Genomic DNA, 13,464 nt, shown 5'->3' with positions numbered 1-13,464 from the left:
GCTTGATGAAGGAGATGATTTCGAGATCTGCATTGATAGAGCTCATCGAGTGGGCCCGAACACGTAGGTCCCGGGGTCCTCCCCCTGACATTCTGGCCTTTCTGCCCGATTACCCTTTAAAAGAGCGCATCCTGAAGGCGGCGCGTCTCAAGCAGCCCATCCAGTATCAAGGCCAAGCCCTGGAACTTTTTCAAGATCTTTCAGCGATCACGTTACAAAAGAGAAGATCCTTCGAGCCGGCAACCACGTTCCTCTGCAACGAAGGGGTCCAGTACTCCTGGGGTCACCCCTTTCGATTGATCTTCCGATGGAATGGGACCCTCCATCAATTGCGCTCCCTGAGAGACACTTGCTCAGTGCTGGGAATTCCGTACGAGGAGAATCGTCCGGGATTTGACGAACATGGCGGCTCAACAGGGTCCCCACCCGCATCCTCTCAAGCAACGAGCGACGGCTGGCATAAGGTACGACGCGGCCGATCGTCGAAGAAACCACTCAAACCTGACCAAAAGACAATGGAACAGGAAAAGGCAGCAGCAATACAGGAAGTTTCCAAGGACACGGGGCTGGCTCCTGAGGTCTGGTGAGGAGGTCATACACAGATAAGTATGGCACTAGGGATGGGGAATGGGGCGGGGGGTCTCGAGCCGTCGAGCCACCACTGCCAACTACCCCTTGCAAGTACTCTTTGACTGCAGTTCCGAACTGGTGTTGCTGGGACCGAAGTCATGGTCCGAGTTCTGAGTTTTGAGTTGGGGAATGTTGTTCCGATATCCTGTTGGGTGGGGTTACGGGAGGGGGGACTACGTGGTGTTGATATGGTGCGATGGTACTCTCGGGCCTTCCACTGGCTGGGGTTCGGGGGGTTGAGGGGGAGCTCCAACAAGGGAGCGTTGATGTAGTGGTTGGGGGGATCAATCTTGGTACCGAAGGAGAGGGAGGTCGGCAATGCGGGCTGGACAGGATGGGAGAAGAGGTACCCCGGAACGGAAGGGTGGGGCATGGGAAGGTACATACAGAGGGGATGTCAGGGTTTGACTTCAAATGCCTGTTACGATCGGAACCTGGAATGTTAAGGGACTGAACTCCCCGCAGAAGCGCCAGAAAGTTTGGAAATATGTGATAGACCAACACTTAGATGTAGTGGCACTGCAGGAAACACATCTCCTAAAGTCAGAAGACCATCGGCTTAAGCACAAACAATACCCCCTTATATATAAAGCCTCTGCGACCACTAAACAAAAGGGTGTAGCGCTGCTTTTCAGTTCGGCCGCACAGTTCCAGCCTATGTGCACACAGGGCGACAAAGAGGGGAGATGGCTGATGGTCAAGGGCCGCTTTTGTATCGATTTATGCCCCCAATACTGGCCAAAATAATTTATTGCTTACACTTCTGGGTAAAGTGACAGACTTTGCAGAGGGTCCTATTTTCCTCTTAGGAGATTTCAACTTGGTCTGGCACCCAACTCTGGACAGTACACACACTAGAAGATCTGACATGGGCACATTCCCGGACACTATCCAGGCGCTTATTGGGGACATGGGGCTCCTAGACACTTGGCGATTAGCACACCCAACCACCCGTGACTACTCGCTCTATTCCCATGTACATCAGACCTATTCACGACTTGATTACATCTTTCTTAGTCAGTCCCTACAGGGCTACCTACAAGACGCGAAGATCCTCCCCATCTCCGTATCCGACCATGGGATGTACACAATTTGTTTAACCTGGCTTGGTAGTGCCCTGAAACCAGCACGTTGGTACTTCCCAGAAGCATTAATAAGGGATAGGGAATCGTGCACGCAGCTGCGGGAGGCTATATGGGAGTTCTTCTCCTTTAATGACCCGGAGGAGACCTCAGAGTACAATACCTGGGACACGTTCAAAGCGGTCTTGAGGGGTAATTGCATTGCACTTAACTCAGCGCTTAACAGACAGCGCGCTAAGGAAAGGGAAAGCTTGGAGCAGGAGCTGACGATGGCCGAGCAGACCCACAAGCAAACACCTACCAGGCAGACACTACGCACACTCACGGCCCTTAGAGGCAAACTGCGGGCCATATATAACAATAGGGCGGAGTTCACCCTCCTCAAGCTACGCAGTCTATCCTATACCCAGGGTAACAAGGTGGGGAAACATCTGGCCAGACAATTGAAGGATAAGAGGGAGAGAGAATATATAGGGGGAATACGTGACAGGGCGGGGACCCTACTCCACAGAGACGAGGAAAAGGCAGACCTCTTCGGGGCGTTCTATGCATCTTTATACACGGCGGATACTCCCGACACTGAACACCAACACGCTTTTCTGAGGGACCTACCCATCCCACAGGTTTCCCCGGAGTGGAACGACGTACTCACAGCCCCCATCACCCTGGAGGAAGTCCAATCGGCTATCAAATTGCTCAAGGCCCACAAGGCGCCTGGAACGGATGGGTACACTGCAGTCTTCTATAAGACCTTTACGTCCGAGATCGCGCCACACCTGGTCCGACTTTTCAACCGTATGGCTACGGATGGCAATTCTGCAGCCTCCATGGCCGAGGCGGTGATCTCGGTGATCCCCAAACCGGGCAAGGACCCTTCCCACTGTGCCTCCTACAGGCCCATTGCCCTCCTTAACGTAGACGCAAAACTATACTCCTCCATACTGCCCAAGAGACTGGGCGACCTTATGCCGCTTATCGTCCACCCCGACCAGTCCGGCTTTATCAAGGGGAGGCAAACACATGACAACACTAGACGCATTGTCCATTTAATAGAGAAGGCCAACAAATTTAAAATTCCTGCGGTGTTAATCGGCCTTGATGCCGAAAAAGTGTTTGACCGCGTGGATTGGAGTTTCATGTGGTCCACCCTGACGAGGTTTGGTTTCTTCCCCCAATTTATTACAATGCTCCAGGCCAACTATCGACTCCCAAGCTCTAAAGTATCGGTCAATGGGGTGCAGTCATCCTCCTTTAGCCACTCAAGTGGGACTAGACAGGGTTGTCCTCTGTCCCCCCCACTCTTCGCCCTTAGCATAGAACCCCTAGCTATAGCGGTAAGGGAACATCAGGGAATAGAGGGTCTCCCTTTCACTGGAGAAGCCCACAAAATCTCGCTTTTCGCCGATGATGTCCTCCTCTCTCTGTCTAACCCGCACTTACCAGACGTGCTTGCCTCCTTTGAAAGAGCGGCAGGTTTCAGGGTCTACCTGGACAAGTCCTACATTCTTAACCTAACCCTTTCTCAGGCGGAAGCCTCGCAGCTCCGAGCGCTCTCGCCGCTGGACTGGCCAACCTCTTCCATTCAATACCTGGGGGTCCAGCTGACTCCCAGGGTCGATCAACTGTAAGCGGCCAATTTTCCTGTAATCCTCACCCGCATCCAAAAATAACTGGTACGTTGGAAGCCGCTTTTTCTCTCTTGGCTGGGCCGCATACATGCTATCAAAATGACCCTCCTACCTAAACTGCTCTATTTATTTCAGGCACTCCCTATAGAAATGGAAGAGGACTTCTATGCATGCCTAAAGTCCATGATCCTGAAGTTTGTATGGCAGGGGGGAAGGGCACGCTTCTCATTTTACATGCTAAGACGCCCACAAAGGGAGGGGGGAGCTGGTCTTCCCGATCTTCGCCTATACTATAAAGCGGCCCAATTGCGCATCCTGGTTGAATGGGCGCAAATGGAATCGGAGAAACACTGGCTCCATATGGACCGCAGCGTAGCGGGCAGGACGATCTGGGATCTGATCTGGCGCGCCAAAAAGGACAGACCCCGAAATGCGTACATCAGCACCCCGACACGCACTACCCTTAAAGTGTGGGACTCTGTGGCGGAGAGGGAGGGCTGGACGACCTTCCCGTCACCACTTACTCCAATTCACTTCACGTCTTCCTTTCCCCCGGCGCTCCGAGAGGGACCGTTCGATGCCTGGAGGACGGGCGGTTGTCTCGCACTTACACACCTGTTTCACAACTATGATCCACTTACGTTTGAGCATTGCAAAAGGGAATATGGGGTGGGGGATCAGGAGCGCTATCACCACGCACAACTACTTCACTGGGCTCTGGGTCCACAGACTAGGGAGGGTGCCACCAGACCTCTTACCAGGTTCGAGCTATTCCTCCTAAAGGCTAAATCCATGAAGGGGGCAATTTCGGCGCTGTATAAACTCCTGCTCTCCACAGAGGCCGCCCCGCGGCCACGCTATATGTCTTGGTGGGAGGAGATGGCTAAACGGGACATTGGGGAGGGGGAGTGGACGAACCTGTGGGCAGATATCTTCCGCTTTAACCACTCCACGACGCTGAGGGAGGCACATTTGAAGGTGATGGCAGACTGGTACCTATACCCATCTAGACTTGCAAAGATCTTTCCAGGAGCATCGGATAGGTGTTGGAGGGGGGGTGGCCTTTTGGGAGACTTCCAACACATATGGTGGGATTGCCCCTCTATTAGGCCGTTCTGGGAGGAGATCCTCGCTCAGATAAAATCCATTTCAGGCTACCCGGTCCTGACTACGCTGGCAGAAGCTCTACTTGGCATTAGGGACCCCCTGCTAGAACACCAAACCAGAGCCGATAAAAGAATTATGTGGTTATGCTTGGGGGCTGCTAAATTAGCAGTTGCAAATGCATGGAAGAAGAGAGAGGCTCCCGCGATGTCACTGTGGCACTCACGCCTTTGGCAATTGCTCAGCTTGGAGCGTATGTCCGACATATCCCGAGAGGACTTTAAGAACTTTGAGTATCGCTGGGGACCACTGGTCTCGTTCCTCTCTAAGGGCCTACCATCTGCGGTGTGCCCCTCTACTCTCAGGGCCATGCATTTGTTCCAGATTTAAAAAGGCCTCATAGGGTTGACACGCTACTGTATGGCAACTCCACCACTGGGGGGGTGGGAGAGGGTGTTAGGGGGGTTGGGGGTGGGGAGGGAGAGTTGAGGGCTATGGGTTTTTTTACTGTTTGATTTAAGGTAAAACGTCCACCTTCGGATATCCTGGTGCTCTGGGGACTCAACACTAGCGGAGCGCACTCGCTGGTACTGATGGGACTTGAGAGTTGGGAGAGCACTTTGTGTTAAAGGATTCTTGCGATGCACTATTGCGCCTGCAGATTATCCCTACTAGGCCCCACTGGGACTCAACCTGGCCACTCCAGCACAGAACAGTATAGACTTAAGGAGAACAGTCCGGCGGTGGCTTGGGGCATTAAGAAGTATTGGCCCCTTAACCTGGCCATGTTGTACATGTTGTGCTCATTGTCTTGTGGGGCCCCTGCGTGGGCTTGTTGGCAGGTTGTGCCCTGATTTTTTAGCTGTGGACAACAATAAAATCTGTTTGACAAAAAAAAAATATAGGGCCACATGCATCATTGTAAATTGCGGTTGCAAAGGGGCAGATTCGCAGAATCTTCCCCTTTGCGACAGCAATTTTTGCATTTGGGATGCATCATCCCAAATACAAGAATCGCTATTTAAGTAATCTCTAAAATTGCGATTACTTATATTGCGATTGCATTTAGTGAATCGCAAATTGTGATACCCTAAATGCAATGCAACAACCCAAAAATAATTGCGATTTCGCAATTAAGAAACGCAAATTACCATCAATTCAAAGTTGATAGTATTTGTGAGAACTTTGAAAAATGCACAAAAGTGCCTTTTTCAAAGATCTATGTTGCACACATACATGTCCTTGGGGCATGTGTGTGTGCAACATTTGTTAAAATTGCAGTTTCAGGGCTGCATCAGGGTGTCCATTCGGCACCCTTGCACCCTTGAAATTGTGTGCGCAATTTGCGATTACCTATTTGGTACACGCAAATTGTGCATGCAATTCCCATTGATTCCTTTGGGCCTCTAGTCCCATAGGAATCAATGAGAAGCAATTCCTTATTTGCAAATCAGGAATCATAATTGTATTTGCGATTTCTACATGCATAAGCATTTGCGATTCCTAAATTGCGATTTATTAAAAATTGCAATTTAGGAATCGCATATCCACAGTTTGATGCATGTGGCCCTAAAACTATGTAAAACTCGATAAAATTGATACATGATCATATAAAAAGGTCACTCAATGTTATGGCCATTACTGGTTCTTAAAATTGACTCGCCACCACATAGAAGTTAAAAAACAAGATACAGCATAAACTATTGGCATTTGGGTATTATGTTTGAGAAGCCTAAATGCTTCTTCACAGCGTCCTGTACCTAGGTTCCTACACAATCATACCAACCATCTTTGTCTAATTTTTTTGTATCCAAGACAAAAGAAAAATACGTGGAGTTTGGTCTCCTCTTCACAACTGCATGGTGGGCAACCCAGAGCAGAACTGCCAGTACATTTGTTAGAAAATGCACGCAGAGGGAGGGAGACATGCCTGAACTGTATATAAGGGTTCCTAGCTAAGGCCGGTTGCATATCATCTAAGTAAGTCTCCAAATTATAGGTGTCCTTTATTTTCAGGAAATTAACTGTAAGAGAGCTGGTAGCAGATTTTTCATGGAGTTGGGCAAGTTCACCCCCCTATACCTACTGACTAATTGTATATGCGAGATTGCATTACATGCTACCTCAAGGTTACTCCATAGGCTGTCTCTACCTATAGCGTGAAGACCTTCCTTTATGTGTGCAAACCATGCCAGTTTACTTACACTGGGAAATCCCAATATTTCTTGTAACTCTGTCCGATATTTGGTCAGTTCAGGGGTCACCCATCTTCGTTGCCAAAATATTAGGGGTCTACAGCCAATTTCCTCTACGATTGGTCTCACCCCTAAGTCCAGATGGAGTGGAACAAGTGGGGCACTCGCTGGTAGGCCGAACAACTATCTGAAGAAATTATTCCCAGTCTTGTTGATGGTCTTGGGAAGACAATGCCCCCAGAGTTCGGCCCCATGCATTGCAGCTCTCCTTTGTTGGGTTTTATAGATATCTATAACCGGTCCTATGGGCTTATGAAAAGAGTTTCTGTATATCTTGGCCAGCCCGCCTGTAGTCCTTGCTAGCTTAAGGCTTGAGTCATCCATTTGTGGCCCCCACTCCATTTTTTCTGTTAGGGTAAGAACTAGATAGTCAAAAACAGATACTCGCTCAAGTTGGATACCATTCATGTGCAGGTTTGGACTGGTTGTGCAAGCGGGGTTGATGATTACATGTTCTAAGCTCCATGCCTAAGAGATCTTGTACCATCGGTTCATTCGTCAAGCTTAACACAATATAATCAAAATTAACAAGACTGCCACGGCACAGTTTGGCACTTACAATGTCTGATCAGATGATTGACAGACAATTATATTTCGATCTAAGCCAATAGATAACTTTGTTAATAAGTGCCTCAGTATCTTCACAACTTGGGTACCAATGTAAAGTACACAAGCCTCTTAGAGTCATCCTCTTTAATATATTGTTAAGATATGGCAAAGTGTGATACAACGGGGGATTTTCTCGAGGTTGAAAAACAATTGCTCTCAATTGTATCAGCCAAAGGTAGATATGTCAGAAGAGGGTTCTCATTAGCCCGTGTAACTGATTGCGCAGTCCTAGATGAAGAAAGTGAAAACCCTTGCATAGGCCGCAGTGAGGATGAATCAACACCCTGATTAGAGTTAATATTGACCTGGTTGGTCGCTCAAGTGGCACATTGGCTTTCAAGGTGATGCCGGGATCACAAGCATGTGTTGCAGCTTGGCCTGAAATAGACAATCATGCACTCTTCTTGGCTCTATAAATATAACCCAAACTTGGGTCAGTACACAAAATTTCCCTAACCAGATTTGAAGGGTCTTTGCGTGAGCAGAAGCAGATATGCACTCGTCGAGCCTCCTCTTTAGAAAGACGCTCAACTAGAAGGACAACCAGGCCTTTGAGATTGTCTAGCTTACAATACAAGGAATTGAGGTTGGCATTACTGAGAGGCACAGAGGTGATAATATCCTGTGATGCAGATGGAATATTAGTAGCCAAGTTCACAGGCAAGTGTTGTGTAGAGGGGGAACCGGGAACTTGACTGGGCGCATCATCAACCACTAAAGTACCTATTAACACAGGGTACATTGGACACTACATTAACTACAGGTGATAAAGGTGGCATAGGTAAGGGAGGCAAAGGGATATTAATCAACAAATCCCCATCAGCGGACGCAGCCCCTTCAGTATTTCCTGCAGGTGTTGTACCTCATTTCTTAAACATTTCAGGGACTTTGGTTGCTCATTTTGTACCTCTGAGTACTGTGGTATCAGTTATAATTATGGATTTCACTTCCTTGATTAAATGGTCACTGTCATCCAGAGTGCAGTTCCTACCCGCTGAAAGGTTAGTGCCAGTGTCCATAGGGGAATGTTTCTTAGATCTCTTCACATTGGTCTTCAGAGGTTCAGATGCCTTACACTTCCCCATGCCACAGCCAAAAAGTACAACTCACCAATCTTTAAGGATCAAACGAAAGAGAGCCTCCTCCAGTCACTGACGAGCAAGGACAGGCATGATCTTGGCCCGGGTGCATGCTCTGGCGCGACTCATATGCATCCTGTGCTGGGGGACTTTGATGGTGCTTAAGACCACGTTGTCATGGCCTAGCCTCGCCCACAGCAGGCTATATTGTGGGGGCGAAGTCCCACCCCAGATGGCTACCAGGAAACAAAGTTCAGGCCCCCTCTACTGCTCTCACCCGCTCTGAGGGACTCTGATGTCGTTTAAGAGCTTGTCATCCTGGCCTGGCCCAGCCCACAGCAAGCTGTACTCTGGGGGATGAAGTTCCACCCCAAATGGCCATAGGGAAACAAAGTTCAAGGCCCCCGCTGCTGCTCTCACACGCTCTGTGGGACCCTGATGGTGCTTAAGAGCGCATCATTCTGACCTGGCCCGCCCACAGTAGGCTGCACCCTGGGGGATGAGGTCCCACCCCAGATGGCCGTAGGCAAACAAAGTTCAATGCCCCCGCTGCTGCACCTGCGAAAAAGGTTCTTCATCGCTGTTGTGACAGACTAACCTTTCCGCCAGATTCTAAATCATGCCCTGTGAGTTTTGTGTTTATTTTTGCACTTGGCAGCCTTAGATGCTATTCATCAGAGAAGCCTAGAGCCATGCCTGTAGTAGTGAAATGTATTCTGGATAAGAATCTCTGAAATACAAGTCCAAGCACATAGTTTAGGCCATACTCCTAGCTAGTCAGGCTAATAATCTAGTATTTGCACATTGCTCCCTGGTATGTTTCTGATTGGGGAGACTTCAGTTCCGCTCCTCGCATAGCATTATTCTGGTGGGAGGGGATTAGAGTTTTGTGTTTGCTCATGGCAGAGAGACATACTTGCTATAGCAGAAGTTGGGCCTTGGGTTTATATTTTGGCCCTCAAACAAGGCTATTGGGTGTGCTACCTATGTGAGAAGCTTAACTTTAGGGTGTGTTTATCTCCTATATACTGCAAAATATAACTACTTCTTGTACCTTTAGTACCATGATAGAGACAGTCTTTGTTACATTACCCTTACCAAGTTGGTGTCAATGATGCATAGGCAGAACGTGTAGGGATAGTGTTATGGTGAATGTGTATGGGTGTGGCTAAAGCAGAGATGAGCGTGTATTTTTAATATAGGCGTGTCTTTAGATTTGTCCTGAATTACACCATGCACTAGGCCAGGTAGATTTATTTTGGAAGGTTGTTCCAGGTGTTCAAGACCTCAACTGAGAAGTGTCAGTGCCGCCTGTTATTTGCATCTGAGTATGACCAGGAAGAGCCCCGCTTTAGGCCATAGTTGGTAGTTTAGGCATATTTTACAGTGTTCTTTCCAAGATTTTAGGAAGCTGAGTATTCAACACATGTATATGTGAGGCAGAGCAGTTTGAATATGGTTTTTAATTTTTTTACTGGGAACCAGTGCAGGCTTCTGAGTTGGATGATGATGGGTTAATATTTTAGACCAAAGATCATTCTCTTTTCTGCATTTTGCACCATTTTATAACCTTCTGATTTGGTGTGCTGCATTCAGTAATACCACTTATTTCCACATCCTAGCTTTACGTTGATCATAGCAACTCCCACAGTGAGGTGGTGTGAGAGAGGGACTTTCTTATGAGTTAATTTTGGTAGAAGGAGGCTTTCACAACTCCTATTTTTCAGGTGTGCTCCCCACTGTACTTTCAGGTTTCTACTTTTGATGGGTACCATACGGCAGAAAAAGCATGGATATGGGCCTACGGTGAGAAGTCTTTTGCGGAGTGGTGCTGGCCCTAGAACCAGGACTTCCATTTTTGGTCATTTCGTTTGAGCCTGCTCTCACTCACCACCAACTCAATGATTTTAAAACTCCTGCTTACAGCTTCAAATTGGTTGGATACCCCAATAACTCTGAGGTGTACAGCAGTGCATTGTACATGTGAATGTGAAAGTGGAAGTGGGAGATGTGAAACGCGTCCAATAAACGTTTGATTTACCTAGTCTTTAATAATGATCAGTTAGTTGGAATTTAAATGCAGAACATATCTTGTTTCCTTCTGCCTATAGTTGTGGTCACCCTTGCTAACAGAGCGCATCTAAGTTTCTGAATGACAGCCATCCAACCGCTGATATGGTGGATCTTAACCCACCCTATGTATTGCCAAAGACTATTGTTGGTATACAACATTTGTTTAACTCTGTTTGTCTTCCTCAGGGTAGCCCCGGAAGACGGAACACAACGGCTGGACCTCAGGGGGCCAAAGGGGATGAAGGAACTCAGGTAATAACGTGAGACAATTGTAGGTATTAGGTCATTGGGGCTGGTGTGGAATGGATACATGAACTCATCCACTTGCTCATAGTGAACAAACTGAATGGGAGCAATTGCTTCTAGTAGAGGAACTTGAGAGATCGGTGAGGCCTTTCCACTTAGCGCTGCCATTTGAAGGGATCTCTCATAGACAAGGCTCTCCTTATAGATTACTGTGCACAAACGTTTCTGAATAGTGTGTTTATGGTTGAGGTGGTCTCTCCATGGCCTTAACTGTCATTGTTTACCTACTCCTAAAGCTATAATCTTTTCTGTGTCTTCTTTTGTTGCCTTTGTTCTCAGGGTGACCCGGGGCCAGATGGCATCAGAGGTGAACCTGGGCAACAGGGTCCTATAGGAGAGACGGTGAGTTTTGTTTGATTGGTCCTAATTGCCCTCTCTTATGCTGGATCACGATTGCCTGTGCGAGCACCTCATCTCTTGATGTCAACTGCATGTACCGCATCTAAAGATGTAGGGAGCCCATAGTGCAATATTGTTTGTGTCCTGGCGACTTAATCGTGTGCTGTCAGCTTAAATTGTCCTGTAAGCTTGCGTTGTATGTCATGTGAGCTTACATTTTGTATAATGTTAGTTCACAATTTGGGACCTTTGAGATTACATTTTTGGACTGTTCAGCCTACATAGTCTGACCCATGGCGGCTCAGCATTGTATCCTGTTACTTTAGCTTTTGTGTCAGATGAGCTTACATTTTTCTGTCCAGAGTGCACAAGTTGTGTAGAACTGTGAGCTGGCATTGTGTAACCTGTGAGTTTGCCTTGTGTGCTGCAAGCTTGTATTGCTTGTGCTGTGAGCTAACTTTGTGTGATTTATTTATTTAAGTAGCTTATACAGCGCCGAAGGGGTGTCCCGGCACTAAGACAGAAGCTCAGGAATACAGGAGAGGATCAAGACAAGTGCAGGACTAAATTCATGACCTGGAGAACAGCCACGTTTTTAATTTACTACGGAAGAGGGATTCAGACGGGCAGAACCTGAGGTCAAGTGGGAGGCAGTTCCATAGTTTGGCAGTCATTACGCCAAACCCTCTGCCGCCCATTCTGGATCATCGAAAGCGTGGTACAACCAAGAGACGTAAATTGTTAGATCTCAGCGATCTGACTGATTGAGATATTACCACTCGCTTTTTCAGGTATCCTGGCCCAAGGCCATTGATAGCACGAAAGGCGAGGGTGAGGATCTTGAATTGAATGCGGCTTGCAATAGGAAGCCAGTGTAGCTTTTTGCAGTAAGAAGCAACCGACTGACGATAGGGGATATTTCCAATCAGTCTAGCCGCCGGATTCTGCACGATCTGAAGACGATCGATCAGATATTGAGGGGCACCGGCGTACAAGCTGTTGGCGTAATATAGATGAGATGTGATGAGGGCCTGAGTGATGGTTCTACGGGCGTCTAAGGGGAGGTACGGGAAGATCTTTTTAATCATGCGAAGTTTCGCAAAGCAAGCTGAGGTGACCTTGTTGATTTGTGCTTTACAAGAAAGTGAGTCATCAAACTGAAAACCAAGGTTGCGTGCTGATTGAACAGGAGTAGGCGAGGGATTAAGCACTGTGGGCCACCACAGGCTGGGGGATATCAGAGTTTTCTGGTTAAAAAATAAGACCTCTGTCTTATCAGTGTTGAGCCTAAGGTGGTTGATGGTCATCCAGGCACAGATGTTATCCAAACATTGGCGGAAGTTGGCAAAGGTGGAGTGTGATCTGTGAGCTTATATTGTAGATCCTCGAAGCTCATGCTGTTTGTCCTTTGTCCTTACATTTTATGTCTTGTGATTTTACATTGTATGCACTGAAGTTACATTGTGAATAAAGGAGTATGGAATATGCCACCTGTGATCATAGTAGCAGAATGAGTTTAGAATGTGTATCCTCTTAGCTTACACTGTATACATGTGAGCATGAATTTTCTCCCCCTCTGTTTGCCCTTTTAATGTGCCTTGCTTATCGTGCAAACTTGAATTGCGCTCATGCAGGCTTACATTGAGTTTTCTGTGAGCTGACGCTGTGGGTCCTTTAGAGGATACATAGTAATACATTGCATGTCATCTGAACATACAATATGTGTCCTCTAAGTGTACATTCCAAATCCTGTAATCTTACATTATGTGTCCTTATAGCTTACGTTATGTTTCCTTAGAGCTTAGATTGTGCACCCTTTGGTGTTTCTTTCTTTCTTTCTTTATTTTTGACATTTATTAAGCGCAAACAAATGCCCGTGGGCGTCTCAGCGCTAATTGTATTTTTTTTAACTTACATGATATGTCCTGTGAGCCAACACTATGCTTCCTATTAACGTACAGTATGGCCCATTGAGCTTACTTTCTCTGTCCAGTGACCTTACATGGTGTGTTTATTGAGCTTACATTGTGTGCATTGTGACCTTACGTTGGGTGTCCAATAACCTTACAGTGTGTGTCCTGTGACCTTACAGCGTTGTACCCAGAAAGCTTACAATGTGGTTCACTGAGCTTACATTGTATTAATTTGAGCTTAGACTGTGTGTCCTGTGAGCTTTCAATACACATCTTTTGATATTACATTGTGCATTTTTTGAACTTCAGTTGTGCAGCCTTTGAGCTTAAGTTGTGAGCTTATATTGTGTGTAGTGTGAGGCGTACATTGTGGCCCAGTGAACCTACACTATGTGATCTGTGAGCTTACACTGTGTGCCCAATTACCTTACATTGTGTGTTTAGTG

The 13,464-nt window shown here is 47.2% G+C and overlaps 1 protein-coding gene across 1 annotated transcript in view; it reads left to right on the top strand.

Annotated features, from left to right (window-relative positions):
* The window catches only part of LOC147683193 (uncharacterized), a 502,788-nt gene that overhangs the window by 224,727 nt on the left and 264,597 nt on the right, over nt 1–13,464 (top strand). The window contains exons 13-14 of the mRNA XM_086942506.1: nt 10,647–10,712; nt 11,046–11,108. Coding sequence (XP_086798632.1) covers nt 10,647–10,712; nt 11,046–11,108 — 129 coding nt within the window. The remainder of the gene's footprint in view (nt 1–10,646; nt 10,713–11,045; nt 11,109–13,464) is intronic.

Source organism: Lissotriton vulgaris, chromosome 11 (assembly GCF_964263255.1).
Source record: "Lissotriton vulgaris chromosome 11, aLisVul1.2, whole genome shotgun sequence".
Lineage (NCBI taxonomy): Eukaryota > Metazoa > Chordata > Amphibia > Caudata > Salamandridae > Lissotriton > Lissotriton vulgaris.
This window is presented reverse-complemented; position numbering and strand designations above follow the sequence as displayed.